General features: G+C 48.5%; 6 protein-coding genes across 6 annotated transcripts; 2 read left to right on the top strand and 4 right to left on the bottom strand.

Annotated features, from left to right (window-relative positions):
* Positions 1 to 659: 659 nt before the first annotated feature.
* CDV56_102859 (uncharacterized protein) lies at positions 660 to 7,620 on the bottom strand (the record flags this gene model as incomplete). The annotated part of the gene is made up of 7 exons (XM_026756478.1): positions 660 to 898; positions 974 to 1,249; positions 1,318 to 1,432; positions 6,677 to 6,785; positions 6,834 to 6,889; positions 6,944 to 7,253; positions 7,316 to 7,620. The coding sequence occupies 7 exons, from the start codon at positions 7,618 to 7,620 to the stop codon at positions 660 to 662; spliced, it is 1,410 nt and encodes a 469-aa protein (XP_026612972.1).
* Positions 7,621 to 11,396: 3,776 nt separating this feature from the next.
* Positions 11,397 to 12,772, top strand: CDV56_104016 (PTH11-like integral membrane protein; the record flags this gene model as incomplete). The annotated part of the gene is made up of 6 exons (XM_026757635.1): positions 11,397 to 11,588; positions 11,656 to 11,692; positions 11,754 to 11,843; positions 11,894 to 12,254; positions 12,304 to 12,371; positions 12,423 to 12,772. The coding sequence occupies 6 exons, from the start codon at positions 11,397 to 11,399 to the stop codon at positions 12,770 to 12,772; spliced, it is 1,098 nt and encodes a 365-aa protein (XP_026612973.1).
* An 874-nt stretch (positions 12,773 to 13,646) lies between these two features.
* CDV56_104241 (CapA family protein) lies at positions 13,647 to 14,822 on the top strand (the record flags this gene model as incomplete). Its single annotated transcript, XM_026757860.1, has 1 exon — positions 13,647 to 14,822. One exon carries the CDS (start codon positions 13,647 to 13,649, stop codon positions 14,820 to 14,822), a length of 1,176 nt encoding a protein of 391 aa, XP_026612974.1.
* Positions 14,823 to 15,343: 521 nt separating this feature from the next.
* Positions 15,344 to 17,118, bottom strand: sreA (siderophore transcription factor SreA; the record flags this gene model as incomplete). The annotated part of the gene is made up of 3 exons (XM_026758033.1): positions 15,344 to 16,152; positions 16,215 to 16,735; positions 16,802 to 17,118. 3 exons carry the CDS (start codon positions 17,116 to 17,118, stop codon positions 15,344 to 15,346), a joined length of 1,647 nt encoding a protein of 548 aa, XP_026612975.1.
* A 3,258-nt stretch (positions 17,119 to 20,376) lies between these two features.
* Positions 20,377 to 20,969, bottom strand: CDV56_104852 (TVP15 family protein; the record flags this gene model as incomplete). The annotated part of the gene is made up of 4 exons (XM_026758471.1): positions 20,377 to 20,549; positions 20,617 to 20,706; positions 20,773 to 20,888; positions 20,950 to 20,969. 4 exons carry the CDS (start codon positions 20,967 to 20,969, stop codon positions 20,377 to 20,379), a joined length of 399 nt encoding a protein of 132 aa, XP_026612976.1.
* A 1,254-nt stretch (positions 20,970 to 22,223) lies between these two features.
* On the bottom strand, positions 22,224 to 23,275 carry CDV56_105004 (uncharacterized protein; the record flags this gene model as incomplete). The annotated part of the gene is made up of 2 exons (XM_026758623.1): positions 22,224 to 22,537; positions 22,597 to 23,275. 2 exons carry the CDS (start codon positions 23,273 to 23,275, stop codon positions 22,224 to 22,226), a joined length of 993 nt encoding a protein of 330 aa, XP_026612977.1.
* Positions 23,276 to 23,308: the final 33 nt, after the last annotated feature.

The following is a 23,308-nucleotide window of genomic DNA, read 5'->3' on the forward strand; positions in this document are numbered from 1 at the left end:
ATCACGGGGGCTGCAAAGCAAGAAAAAGAGGGATGAAAAGCGTGGTTCTCCTGAAGAAGTCTCTGAGAAAAGGCGATGTTCGCTGCATATGGTTAAAATTAGGATGAGATAGAGCGCCAGGGGAAATTGAGGAGAGATGAGATGGAATAGGAATAGGTAATGAAGATAGGACAAGGAAGAGACAGTGACGCCCTGATGGTCACATAAGACAAGAGAACAAAAGAAATGGCGATGCTGCGCGAGTGAGTACCAAGATGTGAACCATGACAATAGCATGTACCTACATAAATGCACAATCTATTGACAGGTTCATCCCTCATTGTGCCAAGTGCCAAGGGACTGGGTATTCATCAAGAGAACAATCTTTCCAAAAAGACTAAACAGAGAAACAAAGGGGGAATCGAACGGTCATGGAGACGGTGACAACCTCATGCTGAGAGCAGACATCACCTGATAGCGAGCCTTGTATAGTACGAAAAGTCACAGATGCAGATGCATGGCCACAACGCAGTCTTGGCTTTCATCTCCTGAAGCCAAGCAAAGCTCTCTCTCTCTCTTTCTTTCTTTCTCACTCTTCCTTGCAAGTCGGATTTGGTGACTTCCTTCCTTTTATATTGACTTGCGCGCCTGATAACCTTTGATATCCAACGCCGACCCAATTACATAATAATGCATTTTCCACAGCAGCCGGCGTTGTCGCCTGGCTCACTCACATCCATCTTGCCTTCTGGGGCACGTGTGCCTGCGGCACCAGAACCGGATGGATATGACGACATCTCCTTGTTGTAACGACGAATTTCGCGAACGAGGTCGTAGAAAGCGTTCTCAACGTTGATGCGGGATTTCGCCGACGTCTCAATGAACTTGCAACCGAATTGCTTGGCCAGAGCCTCGCCCTCTGTAAAGCAGATGGCCTAATCAGCATATTGCCGAGATTGAATGAGAGAAAAAGCTGCTTCGGAGGGTCGCCTACCTTGTTGGGAAACAGCTCTTTCCTTCTCCAAATCGCACTTGTTACCGACCACGATGATAGGGAAGTAGTCCTTGTCTTTCACTCGCAGGATTTGTTGTTGGAAAGTCATAATCTCTTCGAAGGATTGTCGAGATGTGATCGAGTAGACTAGGAGGAAGCCTTCGCCAGTTCGCATGTACTGTTCACGCATCGCCGAGTACTCCTCCTGTCCTGCAGTATCTAAGACATCCAACAAAGCGACCTCATCGTCGATGACACACTGCTTGCGATACGAGTCTATACGGTAGGGAAAAAAATGATAAGCACTCAATTTTGTCATTGACTGCGCAAAAGAAGCCACCCACCTTCAATTGTTGGGTCGTATTCGTCCACGAAGTGACTCTGAATCAGTTGAATTGTTAAGCATGACTTTCCGACACCACCACCACCGACAACAACTAGCTTGTACTCTCTAAGAAACTGCAATTGAAAGGTTGTCAGTTATTTCTGATACATATCATGTCGTGGGAACCTGTGGCTGGTCGAGGCGAGATACGCAGGGATGGAGGCGATGCGGTGATGTTGAGAGGGAAAAGGGGCAGGCGGCGAGTGACACAAGGGAACAGGGTTTTCGAAGGATCGGCGTACCTTTGAAGCCATCACGGCGAATTCTAGGCTGAGGATACCTGGATAGTATGGAAGGGGAAAAAGAGAGCAATGATCGAAGCTATCCCAACAGCAGCAGTGTCAGCGGGTCGAAAGAGCAGCAGCACAAGTTTCTTTTGCAGAAGGGTCAAGAGTCGGGACCCAGCTTGTCGGGAGTTCCGCGCAGAACGAAAAGGCGCCTAGAGAACAATCCACAGCAGCGGCGGGTCTAGTACTCTAGTACGGAGTAGCGACTAAGCCAAGCTTAAAGACGCCAACAGGGGGGTGGGAGAGAGGGTGGTTTAAGAGGATTAGGGGGTGGTTTTGTGGCAGTCTGCCCACTGCAGCACAGAACGGGAGGGAATGGGAGATGCGAACCAGTTTGCGCGCTCCCGCTTTCCGAACGGAGATGTTACTAGAGTCTCTAAGCGGTGTTTCCCTCTACTCCGTACTCAAACAGAGTCGAGATGGTGATGATGATGAACTTTCTTAGAAGAAAAGTGCTCCGTGTGGGCTTAGAAGGAAGATGGGTGGAGATTTGGAGAGGGCGATTTCAAGGGGAGTTTAGGTGAGCAGAAAGATGTGGGGATAAGATAGGGGAGGAAGTTCCAGAAAAGAAGGAATCCAGAAATCCGCAATGGAAGTCAAAAATTGTTCTGGTGAATTGTGAATACTATTAGAAAGGATACGAAGGAAAAGGGAATAAAAATCACAGAAAAAAAAAAAGAAAAGAAATGAGAGACTGCGAGTGTGACCCCGTACCTTTTTTTTTAGGCCCTGATCCTGTAAAGGTGTGAGTGAGAGCAGGAAGAGGATTGGGTGACTAGTGATGGAGGTTGGAAGTATCTAGCAAATGGGCCTTCAAATTAATGGATCATAATAGCACTACTAATATTAATTTGAACTCAACAATAATAATAAATATCTGTATATTAATAACAATAACAATAACCATAACAACAACAACTGGTGTCTCTTTAAAGGGGTTGATTTGGTCGAATCTGGGTCATCCAGAGGGATGAAGCGTGGTAATAAGTGGGCTGGTCGTGTCTGTAACGACGTATGGAGTAAGGTACCTAAGGTACCTTGAGTACCTTAGTTCCCACAGTAGCAATCAGCATACTACAGTACAGCAGTTTGCTGAAGTCGCAAACAAGCCACTCCTACTTCTCCGTATCGTTGTGATGGATAGGAACTCAATTGCAATTATCAACTTGCCAGCAAGTGAAAATCCCCCACAGCATCTTGATGGAGCCGTCAAAAAGACGTTGCAGATGATGAAGTGTTCGATGACAGCGCAAAAGAGAGCAATCGAAATCTGGATTTCCCCATCAGTACACTTACTGCTATCAACTTATCCGCAGCCATCTAATCTTCATCAACGAATAATGGATATTCTTCTCATTTGTCGAGTGCTAATCGACTCAATAATATAACCGTTCAGACTAACTATCTAGCCTAGGTCCGATGCCTCCTACTTACCTAGATACAGGCTAAGAAGCAGATAAGTGAGGAAAGCAATTTCTCCTCATCATTTACCAGATCACCATAGGTCGTCTGTTCTAAGAATACGGCGTTCATAAGCCCTACAACGAAGGATCAACAGCCACACCAATCAATAATAATGCAATTGTCCAGCCGTTGAATTCGTTTGGCTTTCTCCCGCCCGTGGTCCGTGAACTACTCCTGCCGGAATGATCACCAAATGAAGCGAATCAATGACCTCGAGATCGTTTCGTCGATACCATCGAGAATATTGAGTGGAGGACGCGAATCTGGAACGGACCGTTTAGTTACAGCAAAGAAATCACGGAAGAGGAAAAACAATTGTCGGCAATTAGCACTCAGTTGCTTAATTGGTTGCGTCTGCTGCTGCCGAAAGTAAGGTACCTGACCTAGGTCTTAGACATCTAAAAATTTCTCTCAGGACAGGCAAAATCTCAAGATTGAAAACCAGCGAATCGAGATCCGCGTTCCCAAGTCTTTCCAGGAAACCGTCAAACTCAGCCTTAACCTTGGGCGCTACAGTCCACAGTGCAACAAGTTACAACATAGATTTCTATGCAAGTTCTGGTGTGTTTCACGACTTCGTGTCCCTGATTTAACACAGTTCAATTTAAATCGGTTCGCGGCTAGTCTTTTAGTCGCAAGCCCCCAATCTACAGGACGAGCAAGCCAATCAAACCAATCATAATAAGAAGGCAGTCCAATGTCTTGGGAAGAGTTTTCCCCACGCCTCCACTTCCCACAGGCACATTGCTCATTCGCTACGGATATGCTTGCTTGGGTCCGTGGTCTGACTGTCCACACCTTGGACTCCGGTGATAAGAGGTGGGATCATAGGACCGTGAGGTGACTTCTTTCTGATCATTTATCGAGCGGCATCAGAGGACATCTCACCACGGCACTGCGAATCAAGTAAGGGTCAATCTCACATCATGTGGTTGTGAAAACAGACATCCAGCAATTTGACGCTACAAAGAAGTCCTCCACAATCAAAGCGGAGTTCCTTTACTTGCTTCAAGGTCAGCATCACTCTCAACAGCTCGCATATCGTTGCATCATTGCGCATTCAACCCAATGTCAGCAAGTCGATCATTCTAAATTGGGAACTCGGGAGTTTAACTTCACTGACGTGCCTGGTAACGACATACTTTGTAGTACCAACCCAAGGCAAGCTAATTCTTCTAGATCGATCAATGATCGTAGCATTGATACCTTAAAGTCGCTGTTTGGAGTTTACCACTCATGAAGTCTCCTAGGTGCCTATTTTTTGCGCTGTTGTATCAATGGCCGATATGGGACAAGTCACCTTGGAAGAGCAGTGGCAGATGCTGATCTCCAAGAAATTACCCCTCCTCTCGACCAATTCAGACTGCAAATGCACAGATGCCATCGCCATAGAGCAATTGATCCATGCACTCCAGGCACACCTACATATGTCCGATGATATGCCAAAATTTTGCAAGTCAAACTGCCCAGTATGAACAATGGACTAAGGCAGGTCGAAATGCCTAATAATGGTTCCCAGTAGGGATGATCCTCAGTTTAGGTACAGCATCTGGAAATTGAATCGCTTGGCAAACGCTGTGCGTGGCCTTTGCTTTCAGAGTTTGTGAGGATAAGATAGGAGCTCCACCGCTTCATTACGGGAGACCTCAGGTTCCCTCCTTACAACAGTTCTGGTCGAGCCACTCATCTTTGAGGATGATATCCATGTGTTGCATACAATAGATTGCCTGATTCTTGAATAACAAGCTCTTCCTCGTCGAGCCTCTGCTTGGCAAAATATCTTTCAAATGCCCGGATATACGTAGTAGCAAAGCAGTTATCACCCGCATCTTTTCCATTATGATAATTGGTTATATTTTACTCCGCCAATAGTCTGCAGCAATCTATACAAGTTTTCAGAGTTTTGAGGATGGTGAGGTGTGCTTCGAGAAGACATGCTGGGACAACTGCAGGCCATTGTTTAACAGCACCATTCTGCCCATCCTTGTGCTACAGCAAGGAAATGCTTGACGCTCAACTATGTATGTTCAATACTCCTCCCTTAACTCATATTTCTGACTCTCCACTAGGTAGAGCAAGAAAAATTAAATAAATTGTCAACTGGCAAGCCATGATAGTCAGCAACTGGGTCCTGTCTCAAGGGCCTGAACCATGCCTGTTCAATTGCCGACAGGTCGGTACTGCATTGCAAGACTGCGATTGTATTGAAGAACGCATTTCGAAAGCTTCTAGTAAGCAACGAGGACCGTTCAGTGTTCCGGCAAGGTCATTATTTTACGGTGCAGAATCATCCACTGTCCAACAAACGAACCTCTCCATCCCTGAGTTGATTGCCAGTTTCCAGGTAAATCACTGTATATGCTAATTGATTCAAGCTGTCACATTCTCGAATACTTCTTAAGTGGGTTCCTTGCGTTCATACAGTTCTACCTTTGCGTTCTCCAATTCTCACCAGTGTGCCCTTACTGGCCTGCGCTTCGGGCATATCAATGACCAGAAGAAGCCCAACCTGAACCATTCATCGTGCTGGCCAAAGCAGGAAGTTCAAATCAGCAAGACATTTTGAAATACTTTACTGCGGTTATCCCACTAGTACTTCTTCAAGACTGTTAAGTAACCGGCAAAGCAATCCGCGCCATCTGCGCACCACGAGACTCAAGTTTTGCTCGATCGCCTTTTTGAAGCTTACGAGAAAGTCAATATGACATCATCAGTGAAGCAGCAGCACCTTTTCATCTCACCCTCCAATTCTCGTTGACCCAGATTATGGACCGATAGACCAGGGTAGTCTGGGAGATCTGGCATATAACTCGGCCCGATATACCTAAATCCACGAACGACGCCGCCACTTTACTATTGGTAGTCTGTCGAGGCACGAGTCCTGAGCAAGGTGATATGAGTATCCCACTCGAAACAAGCCGATGGACAAACCTGCATGTCCCAAAAGGGTAAATGTACTTTCGCTCCAATCTGCTGGTTCTTGAGTCAGGGTTGAGGGTATCCGTGGTCGTCGGCGGGACTTATACCATAATAGCTGTTGGTCCGTGAATTGTGACATTTAAAAATAGGCTACAGACGTCAGACGTCGCCAAATGATACCTAGAGCTGTGGGTTTTCCGGACATGTGGGTTTGTTCTATGGGCTTCTAGATTAGGAATGTACCATGGTACAGGGCTGTTCTTGTGTCCACGGAGCCGAGATTCGAGCTCATCCCTGTTTTAGGGACTGGGTTTGAGAACGCTTGTTATGGGTCAAGGATGAATAGAGAATAACACTACTAATTGAACAAGTAATGGTCGCGGTTGGTGCTATTCCGCCGAGTTCTTTTTCTGACGGTATGAAATTGAACCTGTGATGTACATGGCTGTATATAATGTGCTGTCTATCTTCATTGCATTGATGGCCTATGAAGCCAGTAGGTATCTCCCTCTAAAATGTTTGTCTAACCCTCGTTTGCTCTAGTTCTTGCGATACATATGGCCAGGAGATGCCTAAATTGGATATGTCAGTTGTATCCTACAGCAACCAGACATCCAAAACAGGAGGCGTATGAAGGAGAAAACCCACCTGATGACTTGGGAAAATCAAAGTGTCGGCAATTACTACATTTTCTCGCCGACCCGCAGCAAAGACGATGACTTCAGCAATGTCATCCGGTGTAAGGGGTTCGCATCCACTGATAGATGTTAGCTCAGCTCTCCCGTATGCAGTGGGATAGTCGTACGCATAGACTGCATCGGCCTTGGCCTTGTCACCATAGAACCGCACAACTGAGAATTCCTGCAGTAGGCTGAGTGTTAGCTTGGACTTATCTTCTAGAGAGAGGCAGCTTACCGTCTCGACTTGACCAGGATCAATCTCGATGATGCGGATTCTTGTATCAATAAGCTCCTTTCTCAAGGCATCGGTGAACGACTTGACCGCGGCCTTTGTAGAACAGTAGATACTACCACCAGGGTAGGGTTCGCGGCCGGCGATACTGCCAATGTTGATAATGTCTCCGCGGCCACCATCAGTGCGCTTCTTGAAGATGGGAAGAATGGCTTGGGTCATGTTGATCAATCCAGTGACGTTGGTGGAGAACATGATGTTGATATCCTCAGGGTCGATTTCGGGGGCCTTGGCTACACCCTTGACGAGGCCACTGTTTCCTGTTTAGTATCCCACCCCTAAGCAGCGCAAAACCGAGCAATTGGAATGACTTACGCATTGTTGACCAGGACATCAATGTCCTGGAACTCAGCCGGAAGGGATGGGACAAAGTTCTTGACCTCTTCAGGGTTGCTGACGTCCAACTTCACCGGCAGTACCTTGACACCATCGCCGACCTCCTCCTTGATCTCCTCGGCCAGCTGCTTCAGAGAGTCGAGTCGTCGTGCAGTCACGATAAGCTTCAGGGACTTCGGTGAGGTCCGCGCAAACTCCTTAGCGGTGCTCCTACCGATCCCGGATGATGCGCCAGTAATAACGATTGTCTTGCCTTCAAGGCGCTTTGCCATTGCCGTTGCCATTGTGCGTTTTATAAGACTTGTCTGAGACGCAGTGGTGAAAATGTTCGTTCTAGCCGAAGGGGTGAATGCGGAGAGAGAAGTATATGATCGGAGGAAGGTTATTGATTTGCTGAGGTGCTTCATAAATAAATTTTAGCCTGCAGGAAGCCTAGAGATCAAGCAGTAGGAGGAAGATAGGAGAAGGACAGAGCCCCGTATTATGACTCTTCGTCCAGATAACAGGCCGAAAGTCGGCCATCGCATCATGTGCGGGGAAACTGATTGATTGGCGGGGCTGTTTGATGCCTTAGGTTTTCCGCCGGTTGTCTGTCGGCTGAAGGTTTGGCCGATCGGACTTCGCTCCGACATTGTTGTCATGTCATGGATGTCTTCCAGCACAGCATCTTCAGAAGAGGATCAGAGACATGTCCATGACGCAGAATGATGGCGATCAATTCTAAATGCCGACTAAGATATGTACAAGGAGAGTATGAGCTTGATCATGATTCGCATCGCAATGAAGTATTTGAGCTTCGAGCAATATCTCCCTCGTATCCTAGAGTCTTTCTCTGCTGGGACTCAGATTGGTCGATGGCCAAATTTGAGGATTTTGAGCACATGATTTGCTCTTTCGCTGCTTTCTTCTTCGATCTCGTACAATTCTCTGTGCGATGGTCTAACACATCTCCCACCCTCATCTCGACGAAGAAAAATCAAAAATCTGACAACCGGCTGACTGTGAAGTGGATTCTAACGGGAGTCAAATAAATAGAACAAACAGATGAGCACGATGTCAAGGGATTAGCTGCCTCCGAGGTTTTTTCATTGCCAATTTCTGATATCGGCCCTCGCTCCTCTAGGTCAAAAACGTGCTTCCCGAATGCGATGCTCGACCATTATTTGACCAAGACTGACCAGACCTGATCAAATCAGCATGGCTCCACGATGGGACTCTTGTCTGATACCCGTCACAGACCAACAGGGACACACCATGTTAGACAGCGCCAATCTGCTCTGGCTTAGCAGTTCCTACGAAGCACCTTGCTACAAGGGGGTCAAAACCTTGACCCACAGAGTCTGTCCGAACTCATTATCCAACTATGCGTCTCAGCTCAGAAATTCGTGGATGACAGGCACCTTGAAGCAATTCTTCGAGTACGAAAAAGATGAAGATGAAACAAGCTGTGTGGGGTTTCATCTTGCCAGCTCTTGCTAGATTCGGTCAGTCTTGTGATCTTAGGCATATAAAGCATAGTGAATGCCATCATCTAACCTTCAGTGACGAGGAATGAATGATCTCTAACATTTTATTTCATATTTCGTGACAACGGACTCTGCATGTTCAAAAGAACTCAAGGCTTGAACTTTGCCGTCAGTCAGTTGGTTGGAGCACATGATCAACAGCAAGGCAAGACCCTGTAGGCAGAACTCTTCGGCAGCCAGCTGTGGGCTTGAGGTAGTTCTTTCTGTTAACCTTCCTTAGTGAGAGGCCAGCGATGATCAACAGGTTGACATTGCCAAAGCCATTAAAATTTACCACAGAATTGTCTGAATCATTACTTCTTGCCGTTGAGGCATGCATTCTCTTCTCGAGTATCTACGGAGTAGCTTTACCTCAACCCGCCATGCGCACCCTCCTGTGAAGTCAAGGTACCGAGTAATGGCCTTCCCCAACAATAATCGCCACTCTATCTACATTATCACCGAGATTAACAATCCATGTCGATCTTTGAGTGGTGGATTTCCCGATCTGTTGCTGAATCCTCGATAGAGTTCAATAGTGCTTCGATCTCAACGCTATTTCTTGCCCCTGGAACTTGCAGGCTTTATCCAACTATTCGAACCTGACAGGCCGCTGGACACGGAACAGGCTCGATGATCGGACAAGAGCGAGCGGGCAAGGTCACTTTGGAACTTTCTTTCCAGGTCCCCGGATTCAGATAACGCCATTGTAAACCGTCAGTGTCTACATACGATCTGACCTCGCCGTTATCGTTCGGTCTACAGACTCAGACCGGGAATTCAAGTGTCTTGAGATACCGACACCCCTATTATTGCTCTACGAGATATCAGTGATCGACCAACTTGCAAGTGCGTATTGGTGGTCGCATAAGTTAAAGCTGTTCAATGTCCTTTGATCGCAGCAAGCACGGGCAGCCATATTACGCTTCCTACAAGGTGGTAATTGGAAGACCTGGTTCCGATCATGACAGTGTCTCTCATGCCAGAGTAACTGTCATCGCATGGTCTACCAAGTAGATAGACGACAAATCACTTCCTTCCGCCATGTCTGGGATCCGTCTGAGACATTTTGGTCCCCTTCTATCGGCACTGGAGCATGATCAAGCAACGACAGTGAACTGACCACAACCTGGCTCGTCTCGGTGACGATGATTTTCTTCTTCTCCCAAAGTGCCAAGAGCCCAAGACGCCGAAAGGCGCTATCAGAGTCCGGTTGTCGATCACTGCAGGTCATATTGATCCATTTGTACTTAAATGCCGCAAGACCCACTGCCATATTCTAGTTCAGAATGCCTCTACCATCGCCTGTAGGTCTGTTATTGACATGAATGAGTCGAAGCTTGATGCTCTCATTGCCCTTACTGATCATGGTCAAGTCAGGGATCGAATGTGCCAAGATTGCTCTTGTGCTGATGTCGAGTTTAGAAGTCCCACATTTGTCTGTGGCACTAATAAAACTGTTTCTGATCCACTTCGGAGGACATGTGCCAAAATGTCAATGCCGACGAAGATCCATGGTCTAGCGATGATCGACAGGCTCACCTCGAGGAGAACTTTTTCAAGAGGATAATGGTTATCACTGGGTGGCCATCAGGTGGAGGCGTCTGGGTTCTTAAAATAATATATGCGGAAGCCAGTAGCAGAGGCCTAGGCAGAATTAAGAATGCCCTTAATATGGAGGAACGGTGTCATGTAATTAAGCAATTAGGTGGCACATTCTATGCCGACCCAAAGGATTGCCAAGATCTTGACAGAACAGTTTTGCTCTTGACGAACATCAATATATTCCTGTGTGCCTGTTTCTCTTTCCCCTTCGAGAATCATCCCCACTCCATGTCCAAGTAGGGCGGCAAATCCACTGGTCCATCGTGATAACATGATAACGCTGAGGCAGAACAAGGCCTTGATCGACTATGCGGTCATGCACTCGTGCTGCCTCATGTGCGCTGAGAACCGAGGAACACGGGGCCATATGTCCGCTTCCATGCGGAGATGAGGCCAGTCGACGAATGTGCGAGTCCCTGAGCTAGCTCACTGATGACACAATTGCTAGACACCCCACTATGCCACGACGATCGTGGAGACCATGCAACTCTTGGTCAAAGATCAGCAGCACTAAAACTTTCCAGGGCAATGCAAACCACATGGAAGACATTTCCCGGCTCGTTCGCTTGGAATTTTGGAAGTGATCTTACACACTATTGAGGTCTTTAGGGTCTACCATGCCTCTGGTTCAAGTGGGTGGGGAAAACTGTGCCTAGGAGGTTGTGCAACCAAAATAAATAATAGCCTATGCCATGTCTCGATCGACTTCGTTTATGAGTGCAAACAAACTCATGCGCCTTGACGCCTTCCTCTCACCTAGGGTCTAACTGACCTGGCCGTTCCTTACCATCCGACGGGTTTCCGAGTGAAAGTGCTATATGACTTATGCAAGGAATCTGATTTGATCTTGTCTGGCTTGAAGAAGGCCTGATCTTGTCGACGACTTTCCGAATCGCGCACCATACTCTTTTCGCACTATCCAAACGACACACTCTCTTGACACTGCCGAAATGCACGGGACGTTACGACATTTCATACTATCACGCGACGAAGACGATGGAAGATCACGAGGACAACAGGCGTTGGTGGTAACAGGCGTGTTGACCGGACTGGCGATTCTAATCGTTGCGATGCGACTATTCGCGCGGATCGGGTTGATGAAGCTGAGAGGTCCCGAAGACTATACGATTGTCGTGGCCCTGGTGAGTGAAGATGCGTCTGGATTCGGGTTTCTGTATGTAAATCGCCACTGACTGGATACGTTGAAAGGTCTTTTCCATTGTCTACTTTGCATTGGTCGCAGCCCGTAAGACATTCCTGCAGTCTCTCTTACTGGGAAAAGACAGCCTGATCTAACTCTCACACAGAGGTTCATTTCGGTCTTGGAATTCATTCTGATAAACTCTCTGATGCTACACTGAAGCAACAGCTCAAGGTGGGTGCTGGCAGGCTGATGCGTACGTCAATATGGTAATTGACAATCATCTGATACAGCGACTCTGGGTAGCGATCCCGTTCTACAATGCTAGTCTGGCTTTCAGCAAATTCTCCATTCTGTTCCAATATCTGCGCATCTTTCCCAGCCTTCGGTTCCGATTCGCGTGCTACGTCATGATGGGCATTGTCGCAATGTACTCGACATGGGCTATTGTCAGCGGATTCGTGAATTGCGTTCCTGTAGCGAGGTTCTGGGACCGCGACATTCCCGGTTCATGTCTCAATTTCGAAGCTGTCTGGTTCTTCAACGCGTCCATGAACATCGCAACCGATCTGACGCTGCTTATCATGCCCATGCCACTCCTTTCTCAGCTCCAACTTCCCCGCATGCAGAAAGTCGCCCTCATGGCTGTCTTTGCTGTTGGTTTACTGTGAGTGTGCCCTGTAAGGAATGGCCTGTCAGTTGCTTACATTGAATAGGGTTGTTATAACCAGTATCCTCCGTTTGTCCAGTCTACGAACAGTTGCTCAAAGTCCAGACACGTCATGTAAGCCTGCTTGTCATGTTCATTTCAGAGTTATGTCTAACTTTATAACAGACAGCAACGTAGGTGCCGCCTACTGGACCGCGGCTGAATGCAATGTCGCCATCATATGTGCTTGTCTTCCCTTCCTTCGACCTTTTATCAGCCGCATCTTCCCCAAACTACTGTCCACCAAGAGCTACAACGGATATACGGGACAACCGACGATGACAGTAAACCGGTCACGGCACAGGACTCAACTCTACTCGCAGGACCCGGACTATGGTCTATACACAATCGACATTGGAGCGAACGACACGAAACGAGAATCCGTGGGAGGCATTGAGGTCATCACTGAAATGATACAGGAGACTTCGCGACAGGATGAGTCGACGAGTGAGCGGCGGCTGGTGCTACATCCATAACTTTATGCCATGATGTTCATTCATTTTTTATTTCTTTCACATGCTTGCCGATCTCCTTCGTTATACTCAACCTGATTTCTTCGATGTACATATATCCCTGTTCACTTTATCGCCTGTCTCTACCAGGACGTTGACTATCTCTTATAATGACGATCATAATGAAAGGTGTGGAGCCCAGAGTCTCTTTGCATTGCCGGATCTACAAACAAAAGCCATTCCTCACTTTTCTTTTAAGTATTAGCATTCAGGAAGCTATCTTCACTACAAGATGGATTATTAACGTGTATCTGAGATCATGGTATGTCTATTAGCTGTACGGAGTACCTCACCCGAGTGCCACTTCAACTGATTTAGGGCTAGCAGGGATTATCCTTGGATGGATCAAACTCCAGTAAGAGCAAGACCAGAGCTTAATCCAGCCACAATGCGCTTTACCAGGCACTATCAACAACTTTGACAGCCAACAGCACGCCACTCAGTGTGTTCACCGAACATGGAAATTATCTGTCAATTTGAGACGACACCGCAATCCGGGGAAGAAACCCGATTGTGCTGCTGGGTTCTCTCAGTCAATCAATCACCCCAATATACCGGATGAGCTTACATATCAGAGCACAACAGTCACGCAGCATTGAATCCCTGGTCATCATGTTATGAAGTCCCTCAAATGATGGATATATGTCAATTTTCGACGGTCAAATCGACCTACAGATCTGAGTGGCTTCGGATCGGCCCGCCAGATCGATGTCATGATGACCTGACCACCATCTACGGGCACAATAGAGACACCACCGCACTCAACATGTACTCAGGATCCAGCTTGCGCTCAAGACACTATCACCCAGCACCGCGACCGAAAAAAGTCCCATCGACCATGCCAAGCGCCCTCCGCACCTTCACCCTCAACTTCGTCGGCGACGTCATGCTCGGCCGCCTCGTCGACCAACTCTGGCCCCAGCACGTCGACAACGCCCACGAACGGCGCGTCATCTCCTACTTCATCGAGCGCTACCCCTACCTGAGCAACTACACCCACCGCGACCCCTGGGGCTCCGCGCTGCCCCTCTTCCACGACGCCGACCTCAACCTCATCAACCTCGAGACCTCGGCAACAACCACCAACGACCCCTGGCCCAGCAAGGCGTTCAATTACCGCATGCACCCGTCGAACGCAGCCGCACTGCGCGAAGCCCGCGTCGACTACGCCAGTCTCGCGAACAACCACACCCTGGATTTCGGCACGGAGGGACTAGTCGACACGGTGTGGACGATGAAGGAGTTCAAGATTGCGTTTGCGGGGGTGGGCGAGACCACAGACGAGAGCCGGCGGCCGGCGGTGCTGCGCCTGCCGCGTGGCGCGGCCGATCCCCATCATCACCACCAGCATGGACAGGCGCAGGACGAACGACCGGGCCGATCATACCAAGTCCACGTCTACTCGGCCTCGGACCACCCCCGCGACTGGGCCGTCGTGCCCAACTTCCACCTCATCGACTACTCGGCACGAACAAGAGACCACCTGAGGACCCTACTAACCTCCAACGACAAGCCCGAGAAACCCGCCCTCAAGATCTTCTCCGTCCACTGGGGACCAAACTACACGTGGCAGCCCGCCGAGAAGATTCGCTCGCTGGCGCATTTTCTGATCGACGAGTGCGGCGTGGACATTGTGCATGGCCACTCCTCGCACCATGTGCAGGGTGTCGAGCGGTACCATCGGAAACTTATCATCTACGGGTGTGGAGACTTCGTGGATGATTATGCGTTGAACGAGGACTATCGGAATGACCTTGGGGCGGTGTGGAGGGTTTGTGTGAGGGAGGAGCAGGATGATGATAAGGCCGACGTAGAGAGTTTCGGGTTAGTGTTGGATCGATTGGAGATCTTCCCGACCCGTTGTGATCGGTTCCAGGCGACTTTGTTGGATCCGGATGATGATGATCATCTTTGGGTGAAGAGGAAGATTACCAGGTTGAGTGAGGATATGGGGACCAAGGTGCGTAGGGATCTAGGGGGGGAGCATCAGGTCGTGGTGGACCTGGGAGATTGATTGATACGCTTGAACACTGGTAGCTTTTAATATAGGGCAAGGAGATGCGCATTCATCATTGATAAAATCTCGCATCGATTGGGATAGTAAATAGTTGACTAAGTTTTGTTCATTAGGAGACTGGATACGTTATCTGTGGAGGGTCTAACGAAACAGTTTGATGTGTTTGATAAAGATTCTGAGGAAATTACCGAGATCTATCTAAATAAGAGAATGAGCAGTGAGCTCTCGTCCGTACAACAACACCAAAGTACCCGAGATCATGAAATTGGTAAGTGGAAGAAGGGTGAGCAAATGGAATGACCAACGCCTCCGCTGTGATTGCTGTGTTACTCCGACAGGTCCTAGGAAAAGGAAAGTGAAGATAGAGTGAACTATGGGCTTTTCCGGAATCGCACAACTCCTGTGTATCTCGTTCGAAACATACTGAAATGGTATCTCGTCAACAAAAGAAGCAACGGTCGAAAAGACAAAAAAAAAAAGGGAAAAGTCGTGCGGGATGATAACAAAGGGAGTGCTTATCACGCTCCCAATTCCGCCAACTCTCGCTCTTTAGCTCGGAGCATTTCACGCATCTCCTCCGCCTCACGCTGCAGTTTCGCTCGGCGGTCTTCTTTGAGACTTTCAAGTTCAGATACGCCGGGCAGCGGCTGCGACGGCGGATGAGGCGCCAAGGGTGCTGCTTGGTGGTGTTGCTGCTGACGGCTAAGAGTAGCGAGCGACGGGTCTAAGTGGGATTCGTTTTGCAGGCCCGAGTGGTTAAGAAGAGAGGAAATCGAGCTGAGACGGGCGGGGGGAGAGGGGTTGGCAGTTGACATGATGGGAGGAAGTTGATTGGAACCAGACTCCAACGTCGTCGGGATAGAGGCAGCCTCGGCGGATGACGCGGTCTCCGCAAGAGTCCGCTTTTTGGCATTGCCGGAAGAACTGGGGGAGATAGAACGACGACCGAACTGTGAAACGGGAGAATGACTCGGTGCGCTCAGCCGTTCCGGCTCTAAGAGTCTCGGAGGGGGAGGGTGATGCGGCAACGAGAGACTCCCGGCAGCACTGAAGTGAGTGAAATCCACGGGCGGCGGGGCAATGGCAAAATGCCGCTGATGGCTAGCCTGCAATGTTGGATCCGAACTCAAGTATCGGTAGTGATCATCATGGCCATGAGCCAATACCGCAGGAGATGCCTCCGGCGACGCAGATGAACCGTTGGACGAATAAGTAGCCCCAGTGGGAGATTGATCTCTCAAGGCAGGCACGACACGTTTTCGTCGTTTGATAATGGACTTCTTCATCGTGGTGGGTCGGTAGCAGCCATGCAATTTGTAGTAGAGTCCTAATAGACAACGAACGTCAGTATACTGACTTATCACAACATCGACGGAGAATTCAACATACCACAAGCATTGCAAATGGGATGTCCATTTTCGTCCCGTCGCCAAAGTGGAGTCACAGTGGTCCCGCAATTTTGACAGGAGACCAGCGTGTTCCCTCCCTCCGCTGGTGCACCATTCTTTACCGCATCGTTTTCGGCTCCTGGAAGAGGTCGGTCGGATTCTGAATTGGTAGCTCTCCACGAATGGACGGGAACCGTGCCTCGCGCAGCGGATTTGTACACTCGGTTGTTGTAGGCAGGGCAACCATCGCATCCCTCGGCTCCGCCAGTCCCATTGCAATTCCCTCCACCAGGACAAGAACCACCACCCGAGTTAGATTGACAGTGTCCCTGAGAAGCCGATTCGGCCTGGCCATTTGCATGACCAACTTGTTGCGCGCCCGCTTCAGAGCCTGGTTCCATCCGATTGCGTTTGGTCGGCCTAGCCACGTTCCGTGCCTTCAAATATAGGCCGCACGCATTGCAAATCATCGCTCCTGTCGGTGATCGTCGCCATAGAGGAGTGCTCTTCGTCCCACAGTTACTAGAAACGCGAGTCAACACAACAAGCTTCAAAAGACAGGATCGAGGAATTTAAGGATATACGGACCTGCAGGAATGTCCCAAGAACGATGTGTCTTTCTGCGCCTTTGGTGATGTCGAGGTCGTCTCGGCTGGAGGAGCAGTTCTTTGTGGTTCAGACCAACGATGTGCCGACCCATTCGCTGTCGTTTCCATTTCGAACCGAGCAGGTGCATTTCCCTTCACATCCCAATGACGATCCGCGGTGTGTTCTCGGCCAGCCTGAGCCGAAGATATCAGCTGTTGGGCAGCGTCCAGATCCTCCGCTGAAGGGTGCCGCGTAACGACATCACGGTTCCGAGGAAGCGATCGTATCGAGTCCATCTGGGGAACAGATGCAATCATCGCCACCATAAACCTCGCCAGGGTATATTCCTCCTGTCTCTGGATGAGTATCAGACGGTAGGGCAGGGTTTCTCGATAGTAATCGAGGCAAGCCGGATAGCCGTGTTGTGGATGGTACGTCGCACCACCGTCCAAAGCGTAATGTATGGTATCACAAAGTCAAAGAGTCGGTCAGAATAATAGTACAGGAGAAGAGGTACAAGGGCGCCCCCCCCCAAAAAAAAGAAAAGTCGTAGTGGAAAGGAGCTGCAGCTAGTGGAACTCGAACCCAACAGAACGGTGCCGGGGAGTTAACTACCGGTCGATCCCTGACAACTGCAGGAAAGGCGCGCAAGTGTCTTAAAAGTTGAACGATCAAAAAAGAAAGGCCGGCCAGAGTCAACAACTCTGATTATCAATAAGTGACCCGCCACGAAGGGTCCGCTTCTCGGCCAATCCGAATGACAGGTCGAGGTGGCGATCCAGTCGGGATGCCAAGTGGTCCGATCCTGTCAGATGCTCGTTCAGATAATGGGGCAGAAAAGTGGTCTGAAACTGAAGAGGGAGCTTGACGCGAGAAAATTGTTAGAATGATTAAAACAAATAAACTGCGAAAATTCTCAGGTGCAGCAGCCAAGTGGTTGGGAGAGGAGGGAGAAGGGCAAGAAGATAGATCCACTCCGAGCAATGGAATGTCACTGCTAGAGAGTGACAGGTTGGGAGTTGGGACTTTGGGTATGCAGAGACTGAAACTAAAAGAGATAAAGGGGAAGAGGAAGAAGAGGCTAGCGAAAATGAGGAGTAGGGAAAGCGAGGAGAATCATGGTATGCAAAGGATTGATGAGATCGATAGACTGATTTGATTGATTAGACGGGGAAGTACGTACTTTGTAACGCAGATCAAATGATTGATTGATTGATTGATTGATAGATAGAGAAAGGGGACGGAAGGGAAAAAAGTGGGTAAGGCCTAGGTGGTCACGACGATGATAAATGATAATATGTAGAAGACTTGGAGATGATGGATTTGATGGATGATGATGACGAGATGGATGTGATGATGATGATGATGATGATGACAGGCGATAATAAGAATAATGACTCTTGGATGATCGTGAAGGAGAGGCCAGACTCTGGTTATGACAGTTGGCCTGGTGCTCAGCTGTTGCTATTGCTGCTCTTATCGGTTATCGATCTCCCAGGGGGATCTACACCTGGGGACGACAGCTCTTGTCGTGCTGCTGCAGGCTGTCCAGATATCCAAGTGGTTGGGATTCCTCGAAGAAGAAACTGTTGGGTCCAGATCTTCGGTTCCTTTTAGGACTCTATTCAATAGTGAACCTGATGGTTCCTGATGTTTTCTAGTATTTTTTTTCCCCTTCATTTTGCCATCCGTTTCTTTTCCTCATGGCGCCTGCTTTTTCTCCCCCGGATCGAATCATCTGGACCCCACCGATGCCTGTTTTGGACTAGTCTTCTGGGTCTACCAAGAACGTGCCTTCCCCTTCAGTAAGTAGCGTCTCCGTGATCGAATAAGCCTGTTTGTATTTGCTGCCATTGGTGGATGTCTTTCGGTTCTTCCTGTCAGCGTCTTTCTAATGACTGTGATTGGCTGTAGATGTCTTTCCATCTCTTCGTTGAGTTTCTAATCTATCGCATCAGCTCCACTCCTCTGGGATTATCTCTTACCTAACCTAATCTATTGTCTCGGCACTCGTAGTCCAAGACTTCAGGGTCTGTCGTTGCATCACATGTTTTCTGTATAGCAATCATAAAGCATTTCTCTATCTGGTTCTTGATGAGTTTTAGAAAATGAAGAAGGTACTGTTAGATTGATGGTTTCTCCTTTGGTCATGAGGGTTCAATGATACACGGTCAACTAGCACAAATGCTCAACCAACATGTGTTTCTCAAGGAACATGGTTCAGACGATTGTTCTCATACAGAAGATAATCCCAAAATCTCTGCACCACTGTTCAAATATGAACAGAGAGTTCCTAGACGTTCCCAGTCTGAGAAAGGCTCAGATAATGGCTTCGGGCTAATATTCTATTTCTTGACGGTTTCTCTGGTAGGCCCACAGCATGGACTGATATCCTATGCTTGCATGGATGGTTTGAATTTAAGGTGATCGGACAGTCGAAGCTTTACAGCTTTGAAAATAGCAAAAGACCCCTTTGGACTTCTTTTCCCGCTCTCTCCTACGTCATCCACCGGTTAAGAACGCAAGAAGGAGATGTTTTCTCAAACATGCCATTCCGAGCTCACAATAAGTCATCTTCATGGCTGTTACTCTTCCTTCATCTTTCTTCATCCTAGCTTTCATGATGCCCAAAAGAGTTATTGAGAGGGTGGTTATCGCTGATATGCGGCAGCAGCAACGGTCCCAGCCAAGGGAGGATCACGAGGAGTAGCGAGAGGAGCACGGGGTGAAGAGCCAAAGCGTGATGGGATAGTCTGTGTTGTTTTCTTTTCTGTCTCCGGTTGAAGCTCTAGTCAGGGGCTTGTTCAGCATTGGATGGGCGAGGTCACCGCGTGACCCTTTTGCCTGAGGCTACCGCAGTGGCCCTGATGTTGAGTGCTATTGTACCTTTCTTTCCCAAACTCACCCCCGTGGCCCTTTCGACCAGACAAATTGTTGATACGTGCCAGTATGTTGTTATGCTCGTAGGTAGTATGATGTGCCATGGCTTAGACACGCAAGCTCATCTATCATACTCGCCAACAACTAGAATATGCCGGTAGCCGAGTAGCTCAAGACGTAGAGCTGTCGTGCAAGCTGTCGCATGGTTCGGATTGGGCCAACCGTATGACGATGGAAGATTTGAGTGGTGTTTGACAGGTACCTCTCGCTTCGATTATTGTCTAACCGGGCTTGTCAACCACCGCGTGTACTACCGTAGCTTTCCAATAGGACAGCTGATATTCAACCATATATTATCTACATATGTAATACAGAGTTCACAAGAAAAGTATCTGTCCACAAAGGACAGTTCAAAAGGAAATCAAGAGCTCCAAAAGTGACAACTTCAAAATTGTTTCAGACCAGACTTTCCACTCAAGGTGAGATGGGTATACTGGTTCGATCACATCACTTGAATCGGAGGGCGAATATACATCATCACACTCATCGATCATCGTCAAGCGCATTATAGGGACATCGTTCTTGGATTGCCGCAAGTTTTCAATCTCGTGACTCAGAGTACGGGTTCGAGAGGGCCCGCGATAACAGCAATTGTGTAGTATCTGGAAGATCATGTGTTCCAGATTCCGCAAAGCTTAGACCTGTTCAGCACCCCAGCCCTGGTCGGCCTCGCGCATGTTGGAGGGAGGTTCGATGGAAGGAATGAAGTCCAGGACAATATATCCCAGACCGACAAACCCAACGATAGAACCGGCAATGTACCGCAGCACGTGGCCGTGCAGCATGATCGATCCAACGAAGATGTAGACTGAGAATACCTGTAAGAACGCTACCAGAAAGGAATGGCAAAAAAAAAAGCAAGCTGAGGTACTTACAGACACCACGTCCGAGGAACGAGAAGAGGAAAGACGCATAGCGATAGACATAATCCGGAACAGTGGGCATCAACTCCAGGCCGCCAATGACTAAGAGACCACGGTGTCAGCAATAACATACTCTCCACTGGTCAATTGAAGTGCCTTGGAACTTACCGAGACCAAAGATGATCACGTAGGCACCAACAATTACGGAACCTAGCGATGCAGGGAAGAATTGAGCGATACCACCAAGGATCATAATCACGCCAATGGCGATGTTGACGATCCGGCTGGAGGTCGTCAGTCACAGTTTGGAAATCAATTTGAGATTAGCAGAGTACAGCGACGTACAAGATGTTAGAGAAGTCCATTTTGAGCGACGTTTGCACGAATTATGTTCCGTCGGTCTGTAGAGTGGTCGAGCACAGGAGATTGGGGTTTCGAGGAGATATAAAGAATCAAATCGCAAATCGTGAGGTCGGAGCACGAGGCAGTAGCGATGTGTGCTCAAAAAAATGGGGTGAGATCCAGCGTTGAAAGCTTCGTCTGCTTGCTGAGTTCGCCGGTCTCGCTGGGTGGTGAAACTGTTCGAAATGTCGTAGCCTGCGCCGTTGGAAAGTAGCTGCCTAAGGTGAAAGAATCGCTGATCGACTAATGTTTCTCCGAGTCAAGATCCGGTGATCAAGTGAGACTCGTCAGAGGTTTGGAGAGAGAGGTCAAAAGGAGGAGTGGTTGGGAAACCAAGGAGATGAGCGACGGATGGGGCTTTGGAGCTTCCTGGTCCGAGTCGCAAGTAGCGGGTCTGCCAAGACCATTGAGGGTGGCTGACACATCAGTACCTACCAGCCACTGACTGAGGCCAAGACCTTTCACGTGACAGAGCATCAAAGACCATAGCCTCCTCTCCTTCGATGTTTACCTAGGCCTCAGAAAAATCATCTAAAAACTTTCCAGTTGGGTTCTAGATCAGTTGAATGGGCGCAACAGTAGAAACAGTCAGATAGTAGAGCTTAGCTCCGCAGATTTAGGCTGACAATGGTCTGGATGGCGGCCTAGATTGTCATTATGCCGTCCTACTCTCGATAATACCTCTTCTCGATCAATCATATAGCTGGCATTCTACCTCCCAAGCAAATTGACCATTCGAATCCATCTGATCAAACGCCTTTTGTCAATGAGCCTGTCTGATCGCAATAGATAGATGTTCTGTGCTGTTCCAAGCTCCCTCAGGTGCATTGATCAACCTAGCTACGATTTCTCCACTGACATTGATTAGGACTCCAAACAGCCTTAATCTGGGGATCATGTTGCCTTTTGAAGAAGGCATGATGGTAATTAGGTATAAGCACTCGATTCGAACATATGCGACACTAGTTTTCTCTTTAATGAACTGGCAAAATCGGATCCTCTTTTGCTGTCGATAGCTCGAAAGTTCACTTGCCACATGTCTTGGGTGCAGCCAGGATTTCCCGGAAAGAAGTAAATCTTCTGCTTGAAATTGATCTCACTTCATTCATTTTGACGTTGCCGTCCCTGATGAACTCAAAGGCTGAATCACATGTTTGAGTCCCACAATATCAATTGCTTAAGTGCGCACAATGTGGTCTAAGCCGTCACATGCGGAATCAAACTTCCATAACCTCTCGTTGCTTCTTATCCAGCCGCACGTGGGACAATCCATTTGCCAGCCTGCTCATCCTCATTGAGTCTCGATCCAGGCTTTCATAGATTGCCTCGAGATCTGTGCTAATGCCAATCTCATCTGCTGTCTTGAGACTGCGCGCATCCACGAAGGGCGCCATGGAAGGCCACACGCTTTGGACGTTGTTCAGAAAGAGATCGACACCGAGGTCACCTAGACCTTTGATCTCCTTGATCAAATCCCTGGTCTTTTTGCGGTCGTTTCCAGCTTTTCTCAGAAGATTGTTCAGGTCACCATCTAGACCATGGTCAGCGTACAGCTAGAACCAGTCGGATCTCGAGGAAGGGAATGCGTACCGTACTGCCCATTGATGAAGTCTGCCAAATCGCCCAGGTTAGTAGCACCTTGCTCTCGATACCGATTATAACCCCCCTCCTTTAGCACCATCGTCCTTTCCTCCCAACTACTTTCCCCCAACTTTCGGATATCATGATACCCTTCGTCAATGATCCTATTCACCGCACGCTGCGAAAGATCATGGGAAATTGGCCGCGACTTCAACATCGCGTCAATCACCATCGCAAGCACCGTATCCGGAGATGCAGTGAGCGGCTCCTTCGCAAGGGAAGTACCCTCTAGTGGCTGCCGGCCAAATTCCTCGATAGTCTTATGCACTTTGGGTGATTCTGGGGGTTTAGCATGCTCGCTATCTTCAAATTCTCCTTCAGCACCTTCCAAGCCGCCTTCTTCATTTTGCTTTGCGCCCTTTTTCAGTTTTTCCTCCTCCTCTTGGTCTTCGTAGCCTTCGTAACCGTTATTCCATTCTTCGCGGTTGGTTTCAGAGTCTGCCTTGTTCTCCTCTTTAGGGCTGGGGTTTCCACTGGCGGACTTGGAGACTTTGTTCGGGGGTTGCTCTGAGTCGTCGCGATCAGATGTCTTGCGTTCTTTGTGCTCTCGCTTGCGCTTCTCTGCGACTGGGACTGAGCTGCCGTCGGTGTCGGTGTAGTCTTCTACGGCGGGAGATTTGTACTTCATTGTGTTGCGATTTCTCTTCGAATGGGGAAGTAC

Source organism: Aspergillus thermomutatus (assembly GCF_002237265.1).
Source record: "Aspergillus thermomutatus strain HMR AF 39 chromosome Unknown NODE_147, whole genome shotgun sequence".
NCBI classification, from domain to species: Eukaryota; Fungi; Ascomycota; class Eurotiomycetes; order Eurotiales; family Aspergillaceae; genus Aspergillus; species Aspergillus thermomutatus.